Genomic DNA, 26,403 nt, shown 5'->3' on the forward strand with positions numbered 1-26,403 from the left:
ACCATTATTCCTGATATTCCTAGTTATTAGCCTTTCATTTCTTATTTTGTAATCTACCTTATGATTACTTGTGGGCATGTTGTGTCCACTCCATAGATGCCTTTCCTGACTGCCTGTAAGTCTCAGCTAAAATTATATCTTCTGCAAGAAGCCTTTCACGCTCCTCTTACTAGTAAGGCGATAAACACGGAGGTGATTCAGACATTTGCATCCATCCCATATGGGACTAGGAGTACCTGGGGGAAAGGGCTGAGGCTGCAGGGTCCTTGCCCTCCCCCAAGAGCCCAAGGCCACACCCCTGCCTTGCAAACTGGCTGTGACGTCACCGCCCGGGACAACGCTCCCTAAGCTAAAACCGGAACGCCTCATAATGCTCCCCAGTTTAGTCTACGTCTTCTCTTTCCCGCGGCTGGGCCGTTGGGCTCCCGGGCTAACAAGTTTTTCATCACTTTGCCTTAAGCAAGATGGCGGCGGCCTGGATAGACCAGAATCTGCAGACGCTCATGGCCTGGCCCAAAGATGACCCGAGATCGGAAAATCCTTCCGGTCGTGGGTAAACTGCGGTTGCGCGAAAAAGATGGGACAAGTGGGTAGTGGCTGCAAGGGGTGTGTTCTTTTCCTCCAACGGCCAGGCTCCCAGAGCCCGCCAAGCGACGGTGGCCTCCTCAGGCAGAGCGCACGCGCAAGAGAACCGGCCGGGCCTAGGTTCTGGCGGAGGTTCCGTGTGGGAGGGGCCTTCGGTAACTCGCGAAGGTTCCAGAGGCACCTCGCGCTAGAGGAAGGGAGGGGCGAAGAGAAGGAGGCCCTGCTCTGGAGACTGGCCGGGCCTTTCCGGCTCTCTTCTCGCGCAGGCGGCCTAAAGGGTGTCTCTCGACGGGACGGACTTCGCGCAGGCGGCCTATCCCCTGGCAGCCGCCCCAACTCGGGAACGTCCTATTCGTGCGCAGGTATCGCTGGGGACAGCGTCTCGTGCCTTTCACGTCCGCGCTCTGGCCGGGGTGAGAAGGGCGTTCTGTGCCCAGCCCTTGCAGCGTGGGGTCCCAGAAGCAATCTTCGGCGTGGTAGCAGCAGGAGTTACTCCTGGCGTTGGCAGCAAGCCATGGCGGCAGCCCTGGAGGAGGTAAGGCCCGGTGCCCAGGAGCTTTCCAGCCCCGCTAATCCTTAGGGAACCCCTCCCCACGTTCCGTGCCTCGGCAGCCCCCTCTCACCAGTCCCCCCGCCGTTTGCAAAGCTTCTTCTCCCCCCATTTTCGCTGTGCCGGGGCCGCAGCCCCAGAAGCCTCCGCTCCTGCTGCGGCAAAGCTCCGCCGCTGCCCTCGTGGGCCCGGGCTGCAGAAAGCCCGGGCGGCGGGCCCTGGGGGAGGAGGTACGCGCTCCTCTTGAAAGAGCTCCTGAGGTTGCTGACTTAGCGAAAACGGCCTATCGCTTCTGCAACTCTTCTCCCCATCCCCGAGGGCTCCTTTTGGTGGTTTTGTACTAGGCAGTGTTGCAGCCGCACAGACGGAGGGCTTTCGTCCCAGTCTCGTTGGGTGGCGGGGCCTAAAGCGCCGTTATGGTTGTGAGTCTGGAAATTAGGGGCATGCAGACCGTTAATAAAAAGGGTTTGGGCATCTGGCTGGATATTTGGAAAGTAAAGAAGATGAGCAAAAAGCCTTGGTCCCAGCAGTTTCTTTTTCTTTGGAGGATTTACTTTGACAGGTAATGGTCGGGCATTTCCTCACGTTGTTCTTAGTAACCTAGACTTAGGAAACAGCCAGGAAATGGAAAGTTTCACTTTTAAAGATGCTCCTTTGATACCGGCTGTTACTGGGGCAGCTAGGTGGTTCAATGGAGAGAACACTGGATTTGGAATCAGGAAGACTCACCTTCCTAAGTTCAAATCAGGCCTCGTATATTTAGTAGCTGTGAGACCCTGGGCAAGTCACTTAGCTCTGTTTGCCTCTGGTTTCTCATCCATAAAGTGGGCTGGAGAAGGAAATAGCAAAGTGTACCCCAAAGAGAGTTGGATACAACTGGAAAACGACTGAATATATGCATTTGTTAACAGTGCTTGATTACTCAGTGAGATTTGTTTTTCTTCATCATAAAGATACACTAAGAAAGAGAGATCCTGAATTTAAAGTATGTTTTTAATCATAAAAACTTAGCTACCCATAAATTTAAATGTTTGCCGATTGTAGGGAAACTTGCTTGTGTACTTAAAAGAGAGTCCTTGGGGTTAGAACTAGTAAGTTTTGTATTTGGGTCTAGTTAGGTCTGTGATAAAGGGATAAACTCATAATTGACACAGCATTGAGTAGAACAAATCAACATTCATAATCGTGATCTAGGTTCTGCTCTGCCACTAATTAATTATGTGATCTTAGGCAAATGATTGAACCTCTCTGGGCTTCAGTTCTTATCCGTAAAAGTAAGTTAGATTAGGCTATTTCTAGGGGTGTTAATAATGCATATGTTATGCGGGAATAACTTTTAAAGTAAAAAATGCTTTCTACACGGTATTTGATTTTTGTCATCGCAACATTTTTATAAGGTATTTAGTATAGGTATTATCTTACAGTTGAAGAAACTAAGGTTTAGAGAGTGTCTGTGGGATCAGAAAGCTGGTGTGGAACTGGAGCACAAGAATCAGTTCCAAGCCTTTCCACTGATACAGCCAATAAAATTTATATCTTAAGTGGTTGGAAATATCTACCTCATGTATTCATTTTAATATATATTTGTATTTATTAGGAGTGGTCCCTGTGCTGCAGTTAGGTGGTGCAGTGGATAGAATGCTAGACTTGGAGTAAGGAAGATTCATCTTTCCCAGTTCAAATCTGGCCTTGGACACTTACAACCTCTGTAGCCCTGGGCAAGTCACTTAACCCTGTTTGTCTCCAATTCCTCATATGTAAAATCAGTTAGAGAAGGAAATACCAAATCACTCCAATGTCTTTGCCAAGAAAACTCCAAATGGGTCACCAAGAATCAGTCACCACTGAACAACAATCTTTTTACAAATAGAAAAATTTTTTAATGAAATATTTGTGACTACAAACTTGGAAATGATAAAGAATAGGTTAGAATGCTGTTGTCTATTCTTTTTGGGAAATGCTGCTGTGAGTCATTGCTGGTCATCTAAAGGTTAGTAGGTAAGGGAATCTTACTGCATTTTACCCCTGAAGAGTTGCACACAAATGGATGAAGTTGATTAGAGATTACTACTTCATTAAAATATCTAAGCTGCCTTCTAGAGCTTTGTGAGGCACCAGTAGACCAACTGAGTATTATTATACATCTTGAATTGGATGCCCCATAAAAATCTTGAACTCAACTTATCCAAAACTAAACTCATTATTTTTCTCTTCAAATCCTTCCCTCTTCCAAACTTCCTTAACATTATTAAGGATACCATTCCCCTACCGGTCACCCAAACTAACACCTACATCCCTGCATAGCCAATCTCTACTTCTGTCATAATATCAATTCTAAGACAGAAGAGCAGCAAGGACTACAAATGCCTACATTTGGGGTTGTGACTTGGCCAGGGTCACACAGCTAGGTAGTAAATGTCTGCCTTAATAACTTTTGATAAGAAATCAAATGATGAAAAAAAAATCACTCTGTGTATCAGAAAATGTGACATACAAAAGGTAGTAAATATGGAAAAATTAATTTGTCATTAACTAATATTGATAATGGGGTTAGTGCTACCTTATATGTGTAGAAGTTGCAAACTGAAAATCTTGGCAAAATTTGATTTTTACTAAAATATTTTTCAAAAGGCAAAATATCCAACTGTATTTAGGAGAATTGGTAAGTATGTTCATTCTAGGTAAGTACTACAAGAGAATAACTTATTGTAAAATGTTTCAGTATGGTATAGATTCTTAATTTTTTTCCATTAAAATGTGATAGAAATGGTAGTTTTGAACCAAAGTTAAAATGCCTTTTTCTGTTATATCAAGCTAAATATGAATATCACGGACAGTGCATTTATGCAGCTTAGAAAAAGCAACTTGATAAATTTCCATGTTGTACTTTGTATTATGTTTTTTAAAATATTCTAAACAAAGCTTTTTAAGTGGTTATGATTTAAGTGCCATTTTGACTTCTTGAAACCAGGTCTTTTACATTTTTTTTTAAACCCTTATCTTCCTTCTTGGAGTCAATACAGTGTATTGGCTCCAAGGCAGAAGACTGGTAAGGGTAGGCAATGGGGGTCAGGTGACTTGCCCAGGGTCACACAGCTGGGAAGTGTCAGAGGTCAGATTTGAACCTAGGACCTCCCGTCTCTAGGCCTGGCTCTCAATCCACTGAGCTACCTACCCAGCTGCCCCACCTCCCCCCAGGTCTTTTACATTTTAGCAGCTATGAAAAATATATAAATCATTCAGTGTTTTGCTGTGGGAGATCTTTTTTAAGCCAGGAACTCCATAAAATAATTGTTCCCCCATTAAGATAGAATCTTAAAATAAACCTAGAAACTTGAACATAGTTTATGGTATGTTTGTGTGAAAGAAAACAGGAATGTGTATGTATTTTTAAAAAATATATTTGTTTTTTTAATAAGATGACTTATGGTCAGCCATCACATTAAAAAATGTGATTTTGGTGAGTGGGAATTATTATTTTGCATTTTTTACATTACAGTTTTCTCCTCTTCCTTGTTCAGCCTTTCCAATTTCCTCTTCCCCTTCACCAATATTTTTCTCTGAATCCTAGGTTCCTGATAGTAGGGCTGGACTAGTACAGGGGAAAAGATAGGCAAATTTCCATAAAACACAAGGTAAACATTAAGAATTTTTTAGTTATATGCTCCCTCCAAATAGAGATGAGTGCATCAACTATTCAGAAGTAGCCCCAATAGAGTTGTTAGTAGAAATGGAATGGTAAAATAATAGATATGTCTGCTTTGCTCCCCATATATACATGTTCCATGAGCAGTAACACCATATGCATGATCTGAATATTAGTAATGTCATTACTGTTGAAACCATTAAAGTACAGCTTTAAGTTCCATTATACGAAATGCATTCAAAAACATCATAGGTTTGCTGATACCACAGGAACAACATTGTTGACTATATAGAAATCCTGAGGCATAGAAAAATAAAGAGCGCCATTCAAAGCCTAGTATATTGAAGGTTATCCTAATCATATAAGCTGCACTTAATGTGGGCTGTAGATTTTTTAGGATTGTGGTCCCACTTCTTAGGATCATAGGTCTAGAGATTGAAGGGAGGAGGACCTCAGCATCTAGTCTAATGGCATCATCTTCCCTGATTTGCCCAAGGTCCTACAGATAGGAAGTGTCATGAGTAGCTTTGGGAATTTAATTTTTGGTTCTTTCTCCCCTGTAATTAATTGGTTGTAATCTTGGTCCTCTGGTCATTTTTTTTTTTTAATCTGTGGGTTTGGGCTATTCAGTCCTGGGAGGGCTTCTTCTCTGCTCTGTTAACTAATTAGGTTAGTGGGACCTAAGGCCAGATTTTCTCCACCTGGTGGTAAAAGCTAAAGAAGTGAATTCTGCTACTTTCACTGTAGTCTGGGGGGAGGGATGTTGGAGCTTCCCTGCCCTAAGCCAGGTGGGGTTGATTTGCATAACTCAAAGTGCCCTGAGGTCAAAATCTTGAGGTTGGGGTGAGGGGCAGTGCAAGATGGAGCTTATGTTCACCCTCTCTGGGTTTCTGCCCCAGCAACCTCCCTGCTCTTTGTGATCAGAGCCTTAAGTTTGGCATAGCTGTGCCAGTGAGGCACTCCCTCAGACTAGTGCCCCAGCCTACCCAGAGATTCCAGGATCCACTGGAGACTCAGCACATTAGGTGGAGGAGGGGATCTGGGATCTTCCTCCTTTCTTTCCCCTCCCACTGGACTGTTGCAAGAATTCAGGCTCTTTCTCCCCCCCTCACCCTATACCTTTAAAGTTGGGTTCAGCTGGAGGATCCCCCAGCTCTGTTTTGTTGTCAGATTTGGTTTTCTGTTCCCTTGGAGCCCTTTGTCCTTGATTGGTGGCAAAGGGTTTTACAGAGCTCTGGAGCCTTGCTGCTTCTACTTGGCCACCTTCCCAGAATTTAAGCTTGACTCCCCTTCATAAGAAGGCTTTTCAAGAAAAGCCCTAGCTACTTGTCAGGCAGATTGATTATAGAGGGAATTTTGTCAGGTCCATTCCTTCACAATTTGAAATTTTATATTTCTTGAATTGCAGTTAAGAAATTGCCTAGAACATATAACATGGAAAAATTTATTTCTATTTCCATTTCAGCAGTTAAGATATAAGTTGGGTATATAATAAATAGAATTTTATCCTTCAGGTCACAATAAACTTATTTTGATTGTTGTCTTTAAACAGCTACGGAAGGACTTGGAAGAAGTGAAGGAATTGCTAGGAAAGGCCACAAGAAAACGAGTCCGTGATGTTCTAACAGCAGAAAAGTCCAAATTGGAGACAGAAATCAAGCACAAGACAAAGCAAAAGGGAGAGGAGAAAAGAGAAACTGCTGAAGTTGAGAAACCAGCAGCTGTGGTTGCACCCATTTCAGTCGGGTATACAGTGAAAATAAAAAATTATGGTATGGCTACTTCTCCCACACCCAGCTCTTTGCTTCTTTGTGAAATCACCAATACATTAATTTCTTTTTGTTCTTATTGTTTTAAGTGGCAGGAGGAGGTAAGAGGGTCTCGCAGCTCTTGTGCAATCTGAGGAATTCTGTTTTTCAGTTTTATAGCTGTATCCCAGAAGGCCTCTGCTAGAGAGCTAGATTGTTTAAATTAAGTAAGTGAGAGGAGGGCAGGGGGAATGACATCTACTCTGAAAAGGGTCAGAATCCAGTGTATCTGAAAGAGTACATTCTTGTCTTTTTCTGCCCTCTGCTAAACCAACCACAACAATTACCTGAGACATAGACTCTATATTAATGCTGAATCATTGATTTTTAGTGTTGGAAGGGACATTTAAGATGATCAATTTTAATCCCTTTGTCTTATGGATGAGGAAACTGAGGCCCAGAGGGTTGAAATGCCATCTGAATGGGCTTTAGTTGAAGTGAGGCTGTTGAGCCTGGAAAAGAGAACATTTATTGGAGGAAATATTTCTTCCCCAAGTATTTGAAGATTGGTTATCTGAAGAGGATCTGTTTGGCTTGAGAGGGCAGATCCAGAAATAGGTAGAGATAGATAGATTTTGGCTTGTTTTAAGGAAAATTCCCAAGAATTTAGAAAGTTATTTTTTAAAAAGGTAGAATGGACAGCATTAGGAATTTGTGAATTAGTTTCCTATCTTTGGAGAAAAGGATTCATACTGTATTCATATATTTATGCTATTGGACTAAATAACCTGAGATTTCCAGTTTTTGAATTCTGTGATTCAATCAAAGTGATTTGCTTAACATCACATAGCTAATTAAGTGGTAGAGTTTGGTCAACGATGGGTTTTTAACCCAGAATCTGTAAACTTTTTAAAAAAAGAAATATTTTGATAACCATGTTTCAAATATAATTGGATTTCTTTGTAATCCTATGTATCTTATTTTATGCATTTAAAAACTTTATTCTGAGGTGTCCATGGGCTTCACCAGACTGACAAAGGGGTCCATATCGAAAAAAAGGTTAAAGGAAGCTTGGACTCCATTCCTAGTTCCTGATTTCCAGTTGAGTGTTCTTTCTACCTTCCTGTATTATTATTATTATTATTTAAATTTTGGCTCAGCATCTTCTTTGTTCAAAGTCTGACCTGGTTAATATTCATTTACATGACATCGACATTTCTACTCCATTCTGACAACTCAATCACTTTTATCTGTAGTTTGTGTGTACATTAATGTGGATTGATTGAGGAACCATTAGGTTTTAAGCAGCTCAGGGGAAGGAGTACAAGCTTTTGTTAAACATCTGTGGTCGGTCAGTCAGCAGGCATTAAGTGTTCACCATTGTGCCAGTCCCTATGCCAAGCACTGGAGATACAAAGAAAGGCAAAAAATAGTGTGCACCTACCTGTGGGATGTACAGTAAATATTTGTTAGTGACCCAAGTAAGATTTTAAGAGCCTGAAGCAGGATACTGATACTTAGGGAAATTGGGAGACCAGGTGATGTAGTAGCAGGCCCCCTGGATGGGTCCATTGCACTCAGTTCACAGCCCAACTCTGCATGTCAGTGTATATCTTGGGCAAGTAACCATGCTTTTTTGGTCCTCACTTTCCTTATCTACAACATGAAAGGGTTTGGATGAGAGATTGTCTTTAAGATCCTTCCTAGCTCTAAGTCCTGTAGTTTAGGAGGCATAAGATTTGGGTTCAAGTCCTGATATTTCTGCTTTAATGCCATGTGACATTGGCTCTGTGAACTTCTGAGTCTCTTGTCTGAGTGTATATGTGAACACACCTCGAAAACTATAGAACACTGATTATGTGGTAAATTAATGGATGAAGAACTGGACATTTGGAGTAGTAGAAAGAAGTAGAAAAAATGGCTATGAAACTGAAATATTTTTTAAAATACAGGTGGTAGCACTGAGCAAACCACTATCAATAAAAGTATAGGAGAGAAGATACATGACAAGACTGTATTTTAAGCTTTGCATTTTCCAAAAGGTTCTGTGCTGCTTAATTCTAAGCCTTGCTTTCATTCATGATTGACGGGGTTAAAACTGTGGAGCTAGCACAACAGTGTGGAATTATACTTAGCAGATTTAAGTTTGAATTATAGCACTTTAATTTACTAGATGAAATCACTTTTAAGTTCTCCAAGCCAGTATTTGTACTACTTACATGTGAGTAATGAGTTTTATAAACTAATAATATTTTATGATATCGTATACATAAGAAACACTCATCATTACATTCCTTCCATTTTCTATTTTTATTGCCAAGTAGTAATATGAGCCATTGCTACCTATCGTATTTCGGAACAGATCCAAACTGTTGTCTGGCTAATTTACCTTTCTCTGTGTGTGTAGGATGGGATCAATCAGACAAATTTGTGAAAATCTACATCACCTTAACTGGTGTTCAGAATGCCCCCCCTGAGAATGTACAGGTGCAGTTCACAGAGAGGTGAGTATAAAGTATAATTTGGAATGCATTACCTTTTGTGGTTCTTTGATTGCTTTATTAGTCATGATAAATTTTCCATGGAGTTCCTATGTCTACTTAATTTATAATTAATTTCCCCAGTCTATGGCTTTAAAAAAAAATCTGTTTGAGACATAGATTCATTAAATTCTACAGGGAGTAGCAGACTCTTAAATTTTTTTTCCTTCCCTCTCAGGGTTTTTTTCACTCTTCCTTAGTACTAGAGTCTCATAGAACCAAGAAGATAATGCATCGATCATTTTATTTTCCTTGTTTTAGGTCATTTGAAGTTCTTGTAAAGAATCTTAATGGGAAAAACTACTCCATGACTGTCAACAACCTTTTGAAGCCCATCTCTGTAGAAGGTAGTTTAAGAAAGGTGAGTCTTCTTGCTTTTTCAAGCATATAGTACAATTGCATTGTATGTTGTACAGTTACTAAATCTAGACTTATGATGATTCAAATGTTGGGCTGAAGTTTTACTTTTTTATTAACCATAGGGAAAAATAATCGCTAAATCATGGAAATAAGGAAAACCTATTTGAAGCATTTAAAAAATACAGGGTGGGACAATGATAGCATTTATGGTCAAGTGTGGTGACACTGCCTATAATCCTGATACGAAGGAAGTGGAGTGAAGCTGATGAATCCTTTGAGTTTGGACATTCTGAGCTAAAGCCAATGGGGTATTAGTACTGCCTGGCACCAGTATGGGAAATCCATCGATTGAGACAGACCCCAGAGTGGCCACTTATCTAGCCCAGTCTAAAAAAAATAGTGTAGATATTGTTTTTATCCATTAAAAGCCAGTTCTTTACTGGCTCCTCTCTACTGGGAAGTTAATAAATAATAATAATATGAAACTGCCATTAAGAAAAACTTTTAATCTGTACTTATCACTAATATACCCTAGCCTCCCAAATCTCTTCTAATTAGCCATGTATACTAGAATTACTTATATTTGTCATTCTTTAATTCTTAAAATTAAGACAGTTGGCACAAGGTTACAGTTAGTTCCACTCTTGATAAATGACCCCATGGTTCAGTAATGCATTCCCCCTCATCTATATTCAATTAAAAATCAAAATGATTATTAGAGACAATTATTGAGATTAAAATTAATGCTTTATGTGAGAGGCCCTAAGCTTTAAATATAAATTTACTCATTAGCAAAGTGAGATTAGTGCACAGTCAAATGAAAAAGCTATTCACAGTGAGAAGATAAATGTACATAAGTGATAGGAGTAGTGATATCACCATTCACCATTTCCTTGGAAATTAAACTGATAGAAAACAGTCATCACAATAGGTAGGCCAAACTAGGCCCCAAACTGCTACATTCAGCAAACATTTGATCTTGTTGGAAAGATATGGCAGCTAAAGGCACACAGACTTAAAATATATTTTTGTTCATAAAATGTTAGAAGGCAAGTGTGCAAAATAAAAGCAGTATCTTGCACAAATTAGTGAAAAAAGGGGAAGGGGGAAATGAATCTCAGAAAGTTTGGCATGAGATGCAACAGAATTTTATCATTATAAGAGCATTTATAGGTGAGACCAGAACAGAGATTTGTCATCTAAAGCCAGTATGTTGTTTTTTTTTTAAACCCTTGTACTTCGGTGTATTGTCTCATAGGTGGAAGATTGGTAAGGGTGGGCAATGGGGGTCAAGTGACTTGCCCAGGGTCACACAGCTGGGAAGTGGCTGAGGCCGGGTTTGAACCTAGGACCTCCTGACTCTAGGCCTGACTCTCACTCCACTGAGCTACCCAGCTGCCCCCCAGTATGTTTAGTATGTTTTTTTGGTTTCGTTTTGTTTTTAAAACCCTTACCTTCCATCTTGGAGCCAATACAGTGTATTGGCTCCAAGGCAGAAGAGTGGTAAGGGTAGGCAATGAGGGTCAAGTGACTTGTCCAGGTTCACAGAGCTGGGAAGTGTCTGAGGTCAGATTTGAACCCAGGATCTCCCATCTCTAGGCCTGGCTCTCAATCCACTGAGCTACCCAGCTGCCCCCTAAAGCAATGTTTTTAATCAGTGACAATAGAATTGACACATTTGGACTGAATAGTACCCACAAAAGAAACCCAGGGATAGTAAAACACTTCTGGAAGCATTAAGGGATTATTTTAGAGAACTGAAAGCGGTTAACTATGAAATATACAAGGAAATATGGAAAGATTTGTGGAGGATTTATGGATAAGAAATGTTAGGATGAGAAGCAAAGAATTTTGTGACTGGAGAATTTTGAGGTTATTGAGCTCAACCGACATCTAAGCAGGAGTCCCTTCAGAGCCAACATGTGATAATCTCAATAATTTTTCAAGTGACATGAAAACTAATATCAATTGGGGCAGCCCACTTGAGAAGATATTTCATTTTTGAACAGCTTTGATAGGAATTTGTTCTCTACATCAGGCCAAAAGTGCCTCCTGCTTGTACCTGCACTTGCTATATATTTCCCTTTCTATATAACAATATAACTTTTCTATATAACAATATTTCACTTTACCAACTGTGGCTCACTGTTGTGGTAAAACCTTAGCATTTTGGCTAAGAACTTCTAGTAAAAAAGATTTTGAATTAGAAATAACCTCGTTGATCATATTTAAGCCAACTTGATTACAGGAAGAAAACTGAAGTTCTCTTCTCCCCAAATATAAAGTGACCTATATAGCCAAGCAATAATGATAGTAAGTGGCAGAGAATGTGGATCTGGACTTTTTGGCTCAAAATTGAGCCAATTTTCACTACAAAAATCTTTCTTGAGTAGTTCTGTGGTATTTTCTGGCTTCCAAAGTACTTCTATATTCATTGGTCCTTAAAGCAACCCTATTAACATAGATGGAATTATTCCCCTTTTTAGGAGGTTTGGGGATGTGTGGTATTGTAGAAAGTCACTAGACATGAGAAAAATGAAGATAGAGGTTCGGATTCTGGCATTGCTAGCTTTTGTACCTCACCTAATCTCAACTGTGTAGCCTACCTAACTTTCAGGGTTGTTCTTGGTTTCAGATCAGATCATGCATAAATTGATTTATCATTGAGTGGAAAAGTTATGAATAAGTATTAAAGTATGTACATGAATGATCTGTCATATCTTAAGTTTTTATTTTTTTTTCTGGTTTTTCTAGATCAAGACTGATACAGTTCTTGTATTATGCAAAAAGAAACAGGAACAGAAATGGGATTACCTGACCCAGGTGGAGAAAGAATGCAAAGAGAAAGAGTGAGTTTTTTGTTATATTTTTTAAGACTTGCAGCATAGATGATTTAGAAAATTATTGTGGTATATGCTAGGTTTGGAATCTCTGACACTAAAGTTTTGTTGCTTCTCAATTGTCAGAGCAGATCCTAAGGAAAGCATGTGACCTAGGACTGACTAATCTTTTCACATTTTAAGTTCAATAATATTTGTGGTTTGACAGTTTAGTAGATAAAGGAATGTCTCATTATCTTTCTGCCATCATTAAGTTCAGAGAGAAAGGTGTGCATGTATGTATTGTGTTAAGGTGATGACTTGAAGTAGCTAGCCAGAGATGGGGTGACCTAACCTGACTTGTTAGAGAATTCTGTTTTAACTGGCTGGTCTGACTCACCCAAATGTATTCTTTAGGATATAAATGCTTTTCTTTTCTCTGATTCTGTATTTGTCAGTTGTAGGAAAGCTTTGTTGTAAAGTTTTATTCCATTTTTTTCCTACAGAAAATCTTCCTTTGATAATGACACAGATCCTAGTGAAGGGCTGATGAATGTTTTGAAGAAGATTTATGAAGATGGAGATGATGAAATGAAGAGAACTATTAATAAAGCCTGGGTAGAGTCGAGGGAGAAACAAGCCAAAGGAGAGACTGAATTTTGAGATGAAAAAGTCCTTTCAGCCACCAATGTGGAAATATTGTTTCCAATAAGGAACTGTTGCTGAGCTGCACAGATGCATTTGACAAGTATATTGTTTACACAGCCTTCTTCCAAGCAAAGACCATGAACTCCTTCCATTTCATGCTGGAGGATTTATTTAAAATAAAATACACTTATTTTAAAACACTTCTTTCAAGGAAGGGTTGCCTTAGTGCCCTGGTTTTTGTGTGCAGGAAAGGGTCATTGTTTCCTTACTTCAATGTCAAAAAAAGTCTAGCTAATTAAAAATGCTATATATTCATTACCTCCGGTGGTCATCTGCACGATTAAAAGGGCTGAACCTACATTCAGAATAATCTTGCTTTTCCTTCAGGGTTAGCATGGATATTTAGGCTTGAATCCTACAATTTGATTTAGGAAGAATGAAATATTAAATTTAAGTTGTCAGTCTATATTTATTGGTTTTTCTGTAATTGACTCATCGCTCCTTAAGCACCCTTAAGGGGGTGAGTGTGGGGATAAGCTTTGAGAGAAGGTTCAGTTGCTGTTATAATCGGTATAAAGATAAGGCATGTCACTTGAACCAATTGAGTGAGCATATAAGCCTATAGAACTAATCTCAGATTCCTCCTGAATCTTAACAGTTAGCAGTAATAAATTACAAAGAAAAATATAACAGGCAATTTTTGTTTGCATTCATCAATAACTGCTAGAGATTATCTATGGAAAAGTAATATAACATAGTAAAAATTTTACCTGATTCCTTGGGAAAGTGTTAGACATTGTCCTTTTAAAAGTTATTTCCTTAAGTTATAAATGGAAAGACAGTGATAAATTAGGAAAGTAATTTCCCTTGGGACAAAAATTCCAACCCTTAAAGTAGTCCAGTGATGGCAAACCTTTTAGAGGGGCAGGTGATAGCCTCAGGGATGCACGGAGAGGGGGAGGGTAGCGGCACAGACCAATGTTTATTTGGCTTTCTAGTAACGTGTAACACATGTCCACAGAGAGGGCTCTGAGTTCCATAGTTTTGCCACCATGGGCACAGTCTTAAGAACCTACCTATCCCAACTCTAAACTTGACTAAAATTGGATTATATTGAGGTAGTTCAGAAATGTTATTCATATTCATTAACTGCTTTCATCTTCTAAAATCTCTTCTTCAGCAATATTTTTTGTGCTAAGTAGTGTAAGTGCTATCCCCAATGTATATTAAGAGAAAACAGTGGAGCCTTGAACCCATCTCCTTAATCCAACTTCACATTTTTGTCTGCTACACTACTTATGGTTCAACAATAGGAGGATCTGGGGCTTGAAGACACCTTCCCATTGGTGATGCTTTGTAACAAATTTTATAGATTCCAAGTTTCTCAAAGAAAACATCTTTTTAGCACCAGTATCTTTTTAGTTGATGGTGTGTTTCCATTATTTGTAAATCAAAATACCAAAGTCTGTTAATGATAAAAGTTGGAAGACCCTTACTTGGGTGGACTTCTTATAGAGGGTTTATAGAAAGACAAGAACAATAGCTAACCTGAGGCTCCAAGCGTCACTGGTTACTCCCTTACTCATTCCAGTAATTCTGAACTGTTCAGATTTCATTCTCGGGCTCTCGGGGACCTCCCTCGTTTCCATCGTCCTCAACCCAATCCTTTGACCCACCCTAAAGTTACCTTTTGTGTTCTTAGGAAAGTTTTCCATAGGAGACATTAATTTTCATTGTCAGTTTTTTCCTCTTGCTCTTCATTCTTCACTCTGAGTCTTGGCTCTTGATGTAACTCCCCTGGCCATCTGTTCTGGTAGCATATCACACATACAAGAAGAGTCTTCTCCCCAACATTGACTGGTCATGGTGGGGAAGCTGGAATATCCCTTGCGCTCTACTGCTCCTTTTCTTTTTAACCCTTACCTTCCACCTTAGAATCAATATCGTGTATTGGTCCCAAGGCAGAAGGGCTAGGCATGGACTATTGCAATAATCTAATTGATCTCCCTGATTCAGTTCTCTTCCCATTACAGTCCATCCCTTATGAAACCACCAGAATGATTTTCCCGAAGCACAATTTACTCCAGTGGTTTCTTACCACTTTCAAGATTAAATATAAAATCTTTTGTTTGGCTCTTAAAGCCCTTTACAACCCAGCCCCTTCCCATCTTTCCAGTCTTTCACTTATGTTGCACTCTATGATTCAGTGAATAATAGGGGCCTTCTTGCTGTTCCTTGAACAAGATACACCATTTCTCAAACTCCAGTACTTTCACTGGTTATCTCTCATGCCTGGAACTCTTTCCTTTTCTCTCTTTTCCCTTAATCTGTCTTTCCTTGTCTCCATGACTTTAAGTCACAGCTAAACTTCCACCTTTGGTTAAGAAGCTTTTCCAGGTCTTTCTTAACCTTGGTGCCTTTCCTCTAAGAGTACCTCTAATATATCTTATATATACATATTTTACTTATTTGCAGATTGTCTTTCCTCACTGAACTATGAGGCCCTTGGGGGAAAAAAAGGAATATTCCCTGCTCCTCTTTTTTGTATCTCCAACATAAACAAAACACGTGGTACATGAGGGCTTATTAAATGCTTGTTGTTTGATCTGACCTGACTCCAGTGTAACAGGACCTGGGAGAGCTTATGTTCCACTAACAGGCCTTCCAAAATTCAGGTGTCTTCCTCCATACTTTCAAGCAGCAGGGTTTTAGCTCACTTTTGTTTTAAGCCAAGCAGAAATAAAGTAAAACAAATATTTCTTCTCATTGGAATCTCTTCTTTGCCAGTCACAACTTTAAGTTCAATTACAAGAAAGCAATCCAGTTACAGACATGTTCTGCACAAATTTCTACAATACTAAGACTTTCCCTGATAAATAAACTTAAGAAAAGCAGTTATCTTACAGGGCTGTTGCTTACTGCTTGTTTGTTCATGATACTGTTCACATTCCTTGAAGTCAAATGCTAAACACTGAAGCACAGTGTCGACTTTGCTGTGACCAGAGTTGATTTACCACATTGCCCTCTGGACCCCAGAAAGCTGCCCATGATCAGCCAGATGCCGGAATACAATCCGGCTGAGTCTCCAGCGCCTCTTCACACCCCGCGGTCGAGAAGTCATCACACAACGATTCCGTATCCTGACAGGGCAGCTATCTCTGGGAAGAGAAGCAATTTCCTGATCGGCTAATTCCTAGGAAAAAAGGCAATATCATTGCATGGTTGTCATTCATGAGTATCAGCAGTTTGTGTGAATTCTTAAAAGTGGAGGTCAACAAGCTTTTTCTTAGGGCTAAGCATTTATCTGATTCTCACAGGATTTCACAATTGAAGGGGAATTTGGATATCGGCTAGTCCAGCCAGCAAGAATCCCCTTAGAAGTGATTTTTCAGCCTCTAGTCGAAGACCTCTAATGAGAACATGACTACCTTTTGAGACAACTCATTGCACTGGAATGGTTCTAATTATTCAGAAGCTTTTCCTCACAATGCACCTACACTCACCTCTTCAGTTTCTAAAACTCATTGGTCAGGACAGCATATAGTCTTCGTGGACTTATTAGTTAATCTCTGTAAAATGAGAGGCTTAGAATAGATATCCCCTGTGGTTCCTTCCAGCTCTACATTTGGGTCTATCCTCTGGAATCAAGCAAAACAAACCTAAATATCTCTCCTATATGACAGCTCTTTAAATACTTAAATAACAGAAATCCTCCTTCTTCCCTGCCCCCTACCTCTACTCTTCTCAGTTAAATATCTCCAATGCCTTCAACTGGCTCTACACAGCATGGTATCAAATTTCTTAACCATCATGCTTGACCTCCTCTAGACATGTGCCAGCTTGGCAAGCAGTAGCCTTACTAAAAGTGAACATAATACTCCAGGTGTGCTCTCACCAAGCCATAGTAGAGTGGGACTATCATCTTCCTTGTTCTGGACGCTATGACTCTTCCTTGTAGCTTGAGACTAGATTTGGTTCTTGGCTGGGTATCACATCAGTGACTCATAAGGAGCCTGTAATCTACTAAAGCCCTCAGAGCTCATTCTTCTCCCATAAATCCTCAAGTGTCTGTCTATAATCAGTCATTGCTCTTAATTCTCTGCATCCTGACTTCTGAATTCATCATTTCAACTCTTGCCACAGTTCCAATGACCTCTTAGTGGCCTTTTCTCAATCCTCATCCTCCTTGACCTCGTGGAACTCTTTCCCTCTCTAGGTTTTTGTTCTCTTCTGTTTCTCCTCCTACCAGTCTGACTATTCTTCCCTCTCCTTTGCTGGACCTTCATTCAGGCCTCAGTCACTAACTTTGGGTGCTTCTCCGAGGCTCTGTTTTGTGTCCTCATTTTTTCCCTTTACACTGTTCTTCTCAGTGATCTCATTAGTTTCTAAGATTCAACTCTGCAGAAGATTTTCAGATCTATTTATGTAGCCCATCCTCTCCTGAATGGTCCTTAAGATATCTCCAACTGCCTATTAGAGAGATGTCTCATTTATTTCTTCAACTCAATATGTTCCAAATTTAACTCATTAACTTCCCCCCATTCCCCTACTCCTGATTCTTAACTTTCCCGTGTAGACTAAGCAGTATCCTCTCAGTCAACCAGGCTTAGAATCCTATTTTCATCTTCGATGCCTTCCTTCTTCCCACCCTCTGTATCCAAACTGTTGCTAACGCCTGTCATTTGTACCTTTAGTCCATCGCTTATATACAATCTCTTCTTTTCTCTGATAGAAGACAGAGAGGCTTAAAATCTTTATTCTATAGCAGGGGTTGGCACCGTATGGCTATCGAGCCATTATCTGGCTCCACCTCCCGATCGGCCAGTCCAGGCAGAGCCCCAGGATGTGCCCCAGGGAGCCCTTCAGCTCCCACCCCATATTCCAGCACCTTCCCCCTCTATCCTCCTCCTTCTGCAGGTGTTTATGGCTCTCATGGCCACTGTAGTTCTATAGCAAGGCTCTCCACATAGACATTATGCATATTGAATTAAAAAAACAAACAAACAATTCCTTAGCCTGGCATTCAAAGCCTTCTGCCACTAGCATCCCTTTCTACTCTTTTGACCTGCTACTCTCTAGCCACAGTAGATCACTTATTCTTCTTTGATTATATCCTATGGCTTCATCTTCATGCTGCCAAATGCTATTCTCAAGACCTCAAATTTCCTCCTATCCTATCATTGTTCTGAAATCCTACTCAGCCTTCAAGATCTAATTCAAATGTCACTTTCTCCCTTCCCACACCTATCTGTACTTCTCTTATCATGCTACATTGTGTATTAGAGTCATTTGTGTTTGTGTCATATTCCCTACAAGAATGTAAGCTCTATAAGGGCAGACAAACATGATATTTTGATATCTTTGTATCTCCTTCAGGCCCAGTCCAAATGCTTTGTACATAGTGAGCTCTAAGGAAACCTTTGTTAAATTCTCATAATGGCAGGAAAGGAGCAACAAGCTTCAACTTGCCAAGTACCTCTAAGGCTTCTTGTACTTGCTTCCTATCAAGCCAGTTGCTGGAATTTGGGAGGGACACAAAAGTTTAAAATAGTGCCTGTTCTCAAGGAGCATATAATGAAGTAGCATCATCTGTTGTAATAAACAAAAAGTCATAAAGGAGATGGTGGAGCCACAGGAGAAGGAGATAGCTCATAGACATGTGCCTTGAATGATGGGTAGGAATTGTCATGGGAGATGTAAGGTTGACTTTGAGTGATAGGTAAGTGGTCCTCAAGATATCTCCAATTCAGCCCTCAAATTCTCTGATTCTTTTAGAGTGTACACAGAAGTATTTATTACAATCCCCTACACATAGTACATACTTTATAATATGTGTTGAATAGAATGTCGCAAAGATTCAGATTATATAATATAATAAAGGACAATTAAGTGTGAATAACCCTCTCGAACCTTGGTTTTTGAGGATAATTTCAAGAGAATTAGCTTGTATAATTTCTTAGATTTAAATATTAAATAAACTAACTTGGAGATCCTTTGGCAATATAGTGTTCTTTCTGAGGGAGTTGATCCGAAGCCTTTCATCTGCAAATTCAAAGGCCATCTTTCTCCTCTTTACATCACGAAGCATTCTCCAGTCCACATAGTAACTCCGTATCTGTCCTGTACCTGACAAAGGAACCATCTAATGACAGTCAAAGAAAAAGAAAAAAAGTAAAATGAATGTTTCATTCCTTGATGAAGCTCCATCCTTTTTATAGTTTTTGTGCAATGTGACAAAATTTCCAATTCAATATTTATTGTTTGCTCTGGAGAAGGCATTGTGCTAGGTGCAGAATATAGAGAAAAACCAAAACCGTTTCTACCCTCCAGAAGCTTGCATTTCCTGAAGAAATATAATATGCAGTCAAATAGATTTGTAGTCTCTTTAATCTGGAAGTTCCTCTAGTGATGGATATGGCTGTCCGTCTATTCCTGCCTCATCCTATATGACTTTTGTTAGCATTCTTCCAAAAGTTTCTCACAAGCCCATCCAACATGCTACTAAAGGTCTTTATCAATTTCTCGCAAAATTATGAGAGTACCAGTGGAAGATTCTAGATGACTACTTGTCTATCATCCCTTGCTCTTGCTGTGTGAGCAGCCATGTCTTCAAGGAACTTACTTCCTACTGGAGGAAAATAACATACACATAGGCAAGGGGGGAGGGGAGCAGCTGGGTAGCTCAGTGGATTGAGAGTCAGGCCTAGAGATGGGAGGTCCTAGGTTCAAATGTGGCCTCAGACACTTCCCAGCTGTGTGACTCTGGGCAAGTCACTTGACCCCCCCATTGTCCATCCTTACCACTCTTCCACCAAGGAGCCAATACACAGAAGTTAAGGGTTTAAAAAAAAACATACTTATAGGCAAGTAAAAATAAGAACATTGAGGATGGAAAGAATATTTATAATTGGAGAGATCAGCAAAGGTTCTGAATAGGGATCTGTAGCTGACCTGAGCCTTAAAGCTAGGAATTTTAGATTTTAAAAGGTAGAGATAAGGAGGGAATAGGTTCCAAGAATGGAAGAGAATCTATGCAAAGGTACTGAGACAGGAGAATGTTGGTTTTGGGGAATTAACAAGCAGGCCAGTTTGGCTAGAACATAAAATATGCAAAAGGAAGTCATATGAATTATCTGAAAAGGTTAAGTGAGAGCTGTAAACACCAGGCTAGGAGTCTACTTTATCTTAGAAGCAAAAGACATTTTTTGAACAGGGGAGTAATATAGATAACCTTAAATGTATTAATTTGGCAGCTGTTGTGGAAGATGGAATGGAAAAGGGAGCGACTGGAAAGGGAAATCAATTACGAGTCCTGGGGAAAAGGGATGAGGGCCGGGCAAGGATAGTTACTGTGAGAAGTGAAAAGGATAGATATGAGAGATGTTGCGGAGGTGAAATCAAGAAGACTTAACAGATATGGAAACAAGGAAAATAGAGGGAACAGTCAAGGATGACTCCGGTTGTGAATCTTGTATAATTCCTATGGAAATCTTTCTAGATCCTCATTAGTGCTCTTTTCCAAACACACACACACACTACATAAACACATATGCATATATGCATGCACTTTATATTTACTTAATCATGTATGTTTCCTTATGATAGAAAATAAGTTCCTTATATATATATACACACACACATATATATACACTACATAAACACATATGCATATATGCACGCACTTTATATTTACTTAACCATGTATATGTTTCCTTATGATTGAAAATAAGCTTCTTGAGGGCAGGGGCTTGTTTTTTGTCTTTGTTTCCCTGGTGCCCTGGCACTTGACAAATGCTTGTTTGATTAATTTTCAGAGACAGGAAGAATTTGCAGGATGGGTGGGTTTAGAGGGAAATAATAACACCTAGCATACTGTTGTTCAGTCCTTTGAGTCATATCTGACTCTTTGTGATTAGTTTTTTTTCTGGCATATATAGAGAGTACTTTAAGGTTTGTAAAGTGCTTTTATGTGATCTCAGTGGGCCCTTACAACAGTCCTCTGAGATGGTTCTATTATTATTTCCACTTTACAGATGAAGAACCTAAGAAAGAGAGAGGATAAGAGACTTGTCCAGGGTCACATGGCTAGGAAGTCTATGAATCAATATTTGAATTCAGGTCTTCTGTTCTATTCACTGTGCCTCCTAGCTGCCCCTATGATGAAAAAGATGACGAGTTTTGTTTTGGAGATGCTAAGTTTGAGATAATAGGATATTCAAGTGTAGATGTTCAGTATGCCAGTGTAGATGCAGGACAGAGCTCTGGATTGAATTTGGGATTTTGTTTTTTACAGGTGTAAAGATAATTGATCCTCTGAAAGCTAAGGTGATCACAATATAGAGACCATTCAAAAGGGCCCAGAACACAGTGCTAATTTTAGGTGAGAAAGTCAGTGATCTAGCAAGGAAACTAGGTAATTGGGTCACACAAATCATCTAGGAATGGACTGGTCAACAATGTCAAAAACTGCAGAGGTCAAGCAGGATGACAGAAAACTTTTGGATTGAACAGTTGAAAGACTTAAATAGTGTATTTCGTTATATCCCCCAGAGAACCTCACAATACAGCATGCCCACAATATTTGTTTACTGCCTGCAAGGGTCCACTGAACTTTGAGGAGAAGTAGATTCACAGACTGGATCTGTTACTAGCTGTAAGATGTTAGGTGAGTAATGTTCCTTCTCAGTCTCTTTTTCATTTTTAAAATGAAAAGCTTGAAGTAAATGCTGTCCAAGATCCCTCTTTTCCAACTATGATTTTCCAGTTTTTGCAGCTTCAGCAATGGGGAGAGCAGCAAGACTTAGGAAATCTGGAGTTAATACCCTGTCTTGAAAACTCCTGGATGCATGACCTTTAGCTAATCATTTAACCACTCCTAGCCTCAATTTCTTCCCCTGGAAAATGGGGATGACAACAGCACCTACCTCCCAGGGGACATAGTGAAGATGAAATGGGGTCATCTCTGCAAATTACTCTGCAGACCATAAAGCATCCTATAAATGCCAGAGCCCCAGGCCTCCTCAAAGAAGTCAGAGGGCCTGGATTGCAATCTCAACTCTCCTGTTTTCTTTCCAGAGTTCTCGCTCCCAGTCATTGGGCAGCTCCGTGGTAAAATGGAGGGGACACGGGAGTCAAGGCCCGAGCTCAGATCCTGCTCAGACACTTACTGGGTGCATGCCCCCAGGTACAGCGTTTAACCGCCCCCAGTCTCACAGTTTCCTCATCTGTAAAATGAGGGTCATAATAACGTCACCAACCTACCCGGGTGTTGTGAAGGTCAAAAGAAGCGCTTTCAAACTTTAAAAGCTTTGTCTAAGTTTTATTACTAAATTATTTATATTTAATTCATCAAACTATTATTACTGTTATTATTACCAGCATCAATATCATCGTTATAATTCCAGGGCCTCAGTTTCCTCATCTGCCCAATGTCGACCTCGGATGCGTTTCCGGGTCTCCGTCTATACTCGCTGCGCCCACTGCTCCGTTCCCCTAGGAGGTAGACCTCCAGGTTGGCCAGTTTCGGGGTTTGGGGAGCTGCAGGGAGATTAAGGGGGAGGCTAAGGGGAGCCGAAACCGCGTAGTACTGACCTGACGTACGGATCGTAGGAAAGAAGATAGCATGGAGGCCGCCATGTTGCCGGACGCGAGATTCAAAAGTCCGCAACTTTATTGATACAGAAGGCGAGGAATGGAGACGGCAGGAAGTGAGGCCTTCGGTCGGGGTGGGGCAGGTGAGGAGAAACTCCGCCCTGGGTGCTTAGTGAGAATGCTCGGTGAGGATGCGCCGTGAGGGTGCAAGTGCTCGGCTCTGGTTTTCCCCTCCCCTGTGACGTCACTGCGCTTGCTCGGACTCCTCGGCCATCCATGCTAAGTTTCATGTGTCCAGGTTCTGCCGAGGCAGTGTCGTATTTTTAGAACTTAAGGATTTAAAGAGCTAAGAGGGCAGGAGCGAAAATAAGTGATTTTAAAAATTAAATTAATTTGAAAAAGTGCAAATTAATTAAATGAAATGAAATTTTAAAATTTTCATTAAAAGAAATCAAAACACCCTCCCTTTTTTAAATTAACATGTATTTATAAAAGCGCCAATGGGCACTTAGATGGCATACTGGATAGAGAGAGCCAGACCTGGAGACGGGAGGTTCTCGGTTCAAATATGATCTGACACGCTGCCTGGCTGTGTGACCCTAGGCAAGTCACTTACCCCCAATTGTTCAGCCCTTACCGCTCTTCTACTTTGAAAAAAGGTACTTAGAATTAATTCTAATAAATTTTTTTTTAACTGCACTTACTATGAGCCAGACATTGTTAAGAGGTAGGGATGAGTGCAAAAACTTGGCCCCATTTTAATGAGAAAGACCAAATCTAAATAACTAAATTTTTGGAGGCAACCTGGATATGACCCAGAAGGCAAGTCATTTAAACTCTCCACCTCGGTTTCTTCATCTGAAAAATGGAGATGATAATAGCACCCACCTCCCAGGATTGTTCTAAGGACAAACTGGTTTGTAAACTACTTGTAAAGCACTTTGAAAACCTTAAAATCCTGGTTATTAATGGATGGAACACTGGACCTGGAGTCATGGAGATGCAAGTTCAAATGCTGCTTCAGGCACTTATTAGCTGAGTTATCTTGGCTGAGTCTGGTCACTTCTCTGTGAAATGGAAAATAAGATAATAAGCAAGATAAAGCTTATATAAATAAATACTAGTCACTAGCATTGTACATTATTACAGAAAAATTAAAGATAATCTGACAGCAGAACTTTTTTTCCCATAGGTTTTGGTCTTCCCAAAAATGTTAATTGAATCCCCTTCTATCTAGGCTATATAAATCTTATAAGTACCTAGTTATTTCCATTTCTCCTCCATTAGAGTAGGAGCTCCTCTAAGGCAGACTGCTTTTACCTTTCTCTGCATCCTCAGTGCTAACTTAGCACAGTACTTGGCACATAGTAAGTGCTTAATAAGTCTCTGTTGTCTGAAGTATCTATTGAGCACCTTCTACATGTCCAAGCCTGGCAGGGAAGTGGTGTGGATACTAGAAGAAGCCCTCATCCCTGCCTTCTGGAGTGCAGCTGCTAATCGGTGAGAAAGAAGAATGAATGCTAGCAAGAACCAGTTGAAAAACAATATAAGACAGCATATTTGTCTGATTCTTTGGGAGGCCAATATGATCATTATAAGAAACAGTCATGGCACATGAGGTAAAATATAAAAAGGCCAATTAGAAAACAGAAGTGAATAAAAAAAAAAAGAAGAAAGGAAAATCTTAAAATTTCAGTTCAACAAACAAAAAACCATTTGTTAAAGAGTGCCTGTAATGGCCATTGTGATAGGCTGGGACACTGTGACAGGTGCTTTTATACAAGAAAAATGTTTCCTGTTTGCAAGAAACTTACATTCTACTTTCCACTTCAGAGGTCCTCAGAGAATATTTTTGTCCCTAAAAACTATATGGATATGAAGAAATAGTCTTCAGATTATATGTTTGAGGATTTCTAAGTACAATATTTTATTTTAAATTGTCTGGAAATGGTTTCCCCCCCTAGTTCAGAGTCCTATGATACTTAAAGTTACTTATTTTATTTTTCAGTTGCATAAAGAAAGTAGATGATGGTCCTGTGGTTGTGTCCTCTGGTCAAGTGGAAGATTTGGAGTGAGGGGCATCCTCTCATAGTCACTTACTACATATATGACTTTAGTCAACTAACAGTCTTTCTGTTCTCAGTTTTCTCATCTTTAAAATGAGGGGACTGAACTAGATGACCTCTGAGGTCTCTTCCAGCCCTAAGTCAGTGATGCTATTATCCTCTTCAGAGGGGTTATCCCCATTCCTAGCCAAAAAGCCAAAAAAATTCTTTCTGTCTATCAGCAAGTCAATCATTTCCCCTTTCCCTCTTCTTGTGCTTTGTCATCTTCCTCTGTTACTTAATCTCTTTTCTTTGTTCCTTCATTGTTCAGATGGACAGAAAACATTTTCTGGATATCTTTCAGGTTCAGAGAAGACAATCTAACAATTAATTAAGATTCCTTTTTTATTGCTTTTAAAAATCAGAATTCTTAAATTCTGCCATGTCAATTTTATACAAATTTAGCCTGGAAGTCTAGTGGCAAGAATAGTCCAGATGGCAGGGCTTGACTCCCTCCATTTCCATCTATGTCTCTGTCCATTAAAGCTGACACATATGTATCCCCATGTTCCTGAGCTTCACCACCTCTCCCATATTCAGCTCCTCCCTGCTAACCATCAGCTGTTTCCCAAGAAAGGACATAGCGTTCCTGTCTTTTCTCTCCCACACGAGAGATGGATGTGGTTTGGCCAAAAGTGAGGGATTCCTGGGAAAGAGAAGAGCTTTTGGGTGGTCCAGAATGGTGGTTATCATGTCTGTGAGGAGAAAACTGTACTCAAGGGGAAGAAGGGTGGGGAAAAGAAAAGCAAGCTGGGGAAGATAAAAATTATATCCATAGCAAGGGGAAGGGGAGAGTTTTCTTTTCCTTTGATCCCAAACTTGGAATTGGGAGGAATATAAAGATTGCATTGAATTTTGTTCCTTAAATTAAAAGTAACTTAGGGGCAGCTAGGTGTCTCAGTATTTAGAGAGCCAGACCTAGAGATGGGAGGTCATGGGTTCAAATCTAACCTTAGACACTTCCTAGCTGTGTAACCCTGTACAAATCACTTAACCCCCATTGCCTAGCCCTTACTGTTCTTCTGCCTTGAAACCAATACTTAGTATTGATTACTAGGTGGAAGGTAAGGATTTTAAAAAAAAGTAACTTAAGTAGAAACTGCACCATGAGAAAATTGTATGCTTATTGCAATATTACCAAGCCAGGCATTTAATTCTTTCTCCCCGGATTCTGAGATGATGTGTTTTTATGTAGGGGATGGCTGAAACATCTGTGGTTGTTTTTTAAACACATCTGGACCCATTACACCTCAAAACCAGATCAGATTGATTTAGTAACTTGGCAGACAAGTATGGGTGACATTCTTCTTCCTGAGAGACACTGCTTTAGGAACTGACTTGTACATTGGGCCAGTTAGGCTCCCTTTTTTCTGGTTTTATGCTATAGACACCAGTTTTATGGCTTGCACACAAGGTGGTGCTGGTGCTTCATCTGAGCCGAGAGCCCCCCAAAATCAATTCTATTCAACCTTTCAAGGCTCTGCATGATGTTTGCTAAATGAAATATAAAAGGGAGGAAAAGGCTTTTAAAAGTATTGTCCTTTATCTATGAAGCTGACACTTTAAACTCATCATCAGAAGGGAATGTATTTGTAATAGTCTTTATTTCCATTAGTTGTGAATGTTTTGCATGGTCTAACCTATACTCTCACACACTCAAGAGTTTGCTGATCTTTGGGTTAGGGACTTAGAATAAAGGAAATCATTACTTTGACAAGACTCTGACCAACTGAGTGGACACTATCACACTTTTGAGTCAAGAAAGTCAGGATGGCAGAGATGGAAGATCCTAGGTTCAAAGCTGGCTTCAG

General features: G+C 40.1%; 2 protein-coding genes across 2 annotated transcripts; one reads left to right on the forward strand and one right to left on the reverse strand.

The window, feature by feature from the left end:
- Window positions 1–871: 871 nt before the first annotated feature.
- LOC123243718 (calcyclin binding protein) lies at window positions 872–13,097 on the forward strand. Its single transcript, XM_044671773.1, has 6 exons — window positions 872–1,120; window positions 6,334–6,553; window positions 8,937–9,033; window positions 9,331–9,430; window positions 12,184–12,278; window positions 12,755–13,097. The coding sequence occupies exons 1-6, from the start codon at window positions 1,100–1,102 to the stop codon at window positions 12,909–12,911; spliced, it is 690 nt and encodes a 229-aa protein (XP_044527708.1). The 5' UTR covers window positions 872–1,099; the 3' UTR covers window positions 12,912–13,097.
- A 764-nt stretch (window positions 13,098–13,861) lies between these two features.
- On the reverse strand, window positions 13,862–22,563 carry MRPS14 (mitochondrial ribosomal protein S14). Its single transcript, XM_044671774.1, has 3 exons — window positions 22,488–22,563; window positions 18,880–19,038; window positions 13,862–16,089 (listed from the first exon to the last, which is right to left on the reverse strand). Exons 1-3 carry the CDS (start codon window positions 22,530–22,532, stop codon window positions 15,907–15,909), a joined length of 387 nt encoding a protein of 128 aa, XP_044527709.1. The 5' UTR covers window positions 22,533–22,563; the 3' UTR covers window positions 13,862–15,906.
- Window positions 22,564–26,403: the final 3,840 nt, after the last annotated feature.

The sequence above is a fragment of the Gracilinanus agilis genome, chromosome 4 (assembly GCF_016433145.1).
Source record: "Gracilinanus agilis isolate LMUSP501 chromosome 4, AgileGrace, whole genome shotgun sequence".
NCBI classification, from domain to species: domain Eukaryota; kingdom Metazoa; phylum Chordata; class Mammalia; order Didelphimorphia; family Didelphidae; genus Gracilinanus; species Gracilinanus agilis.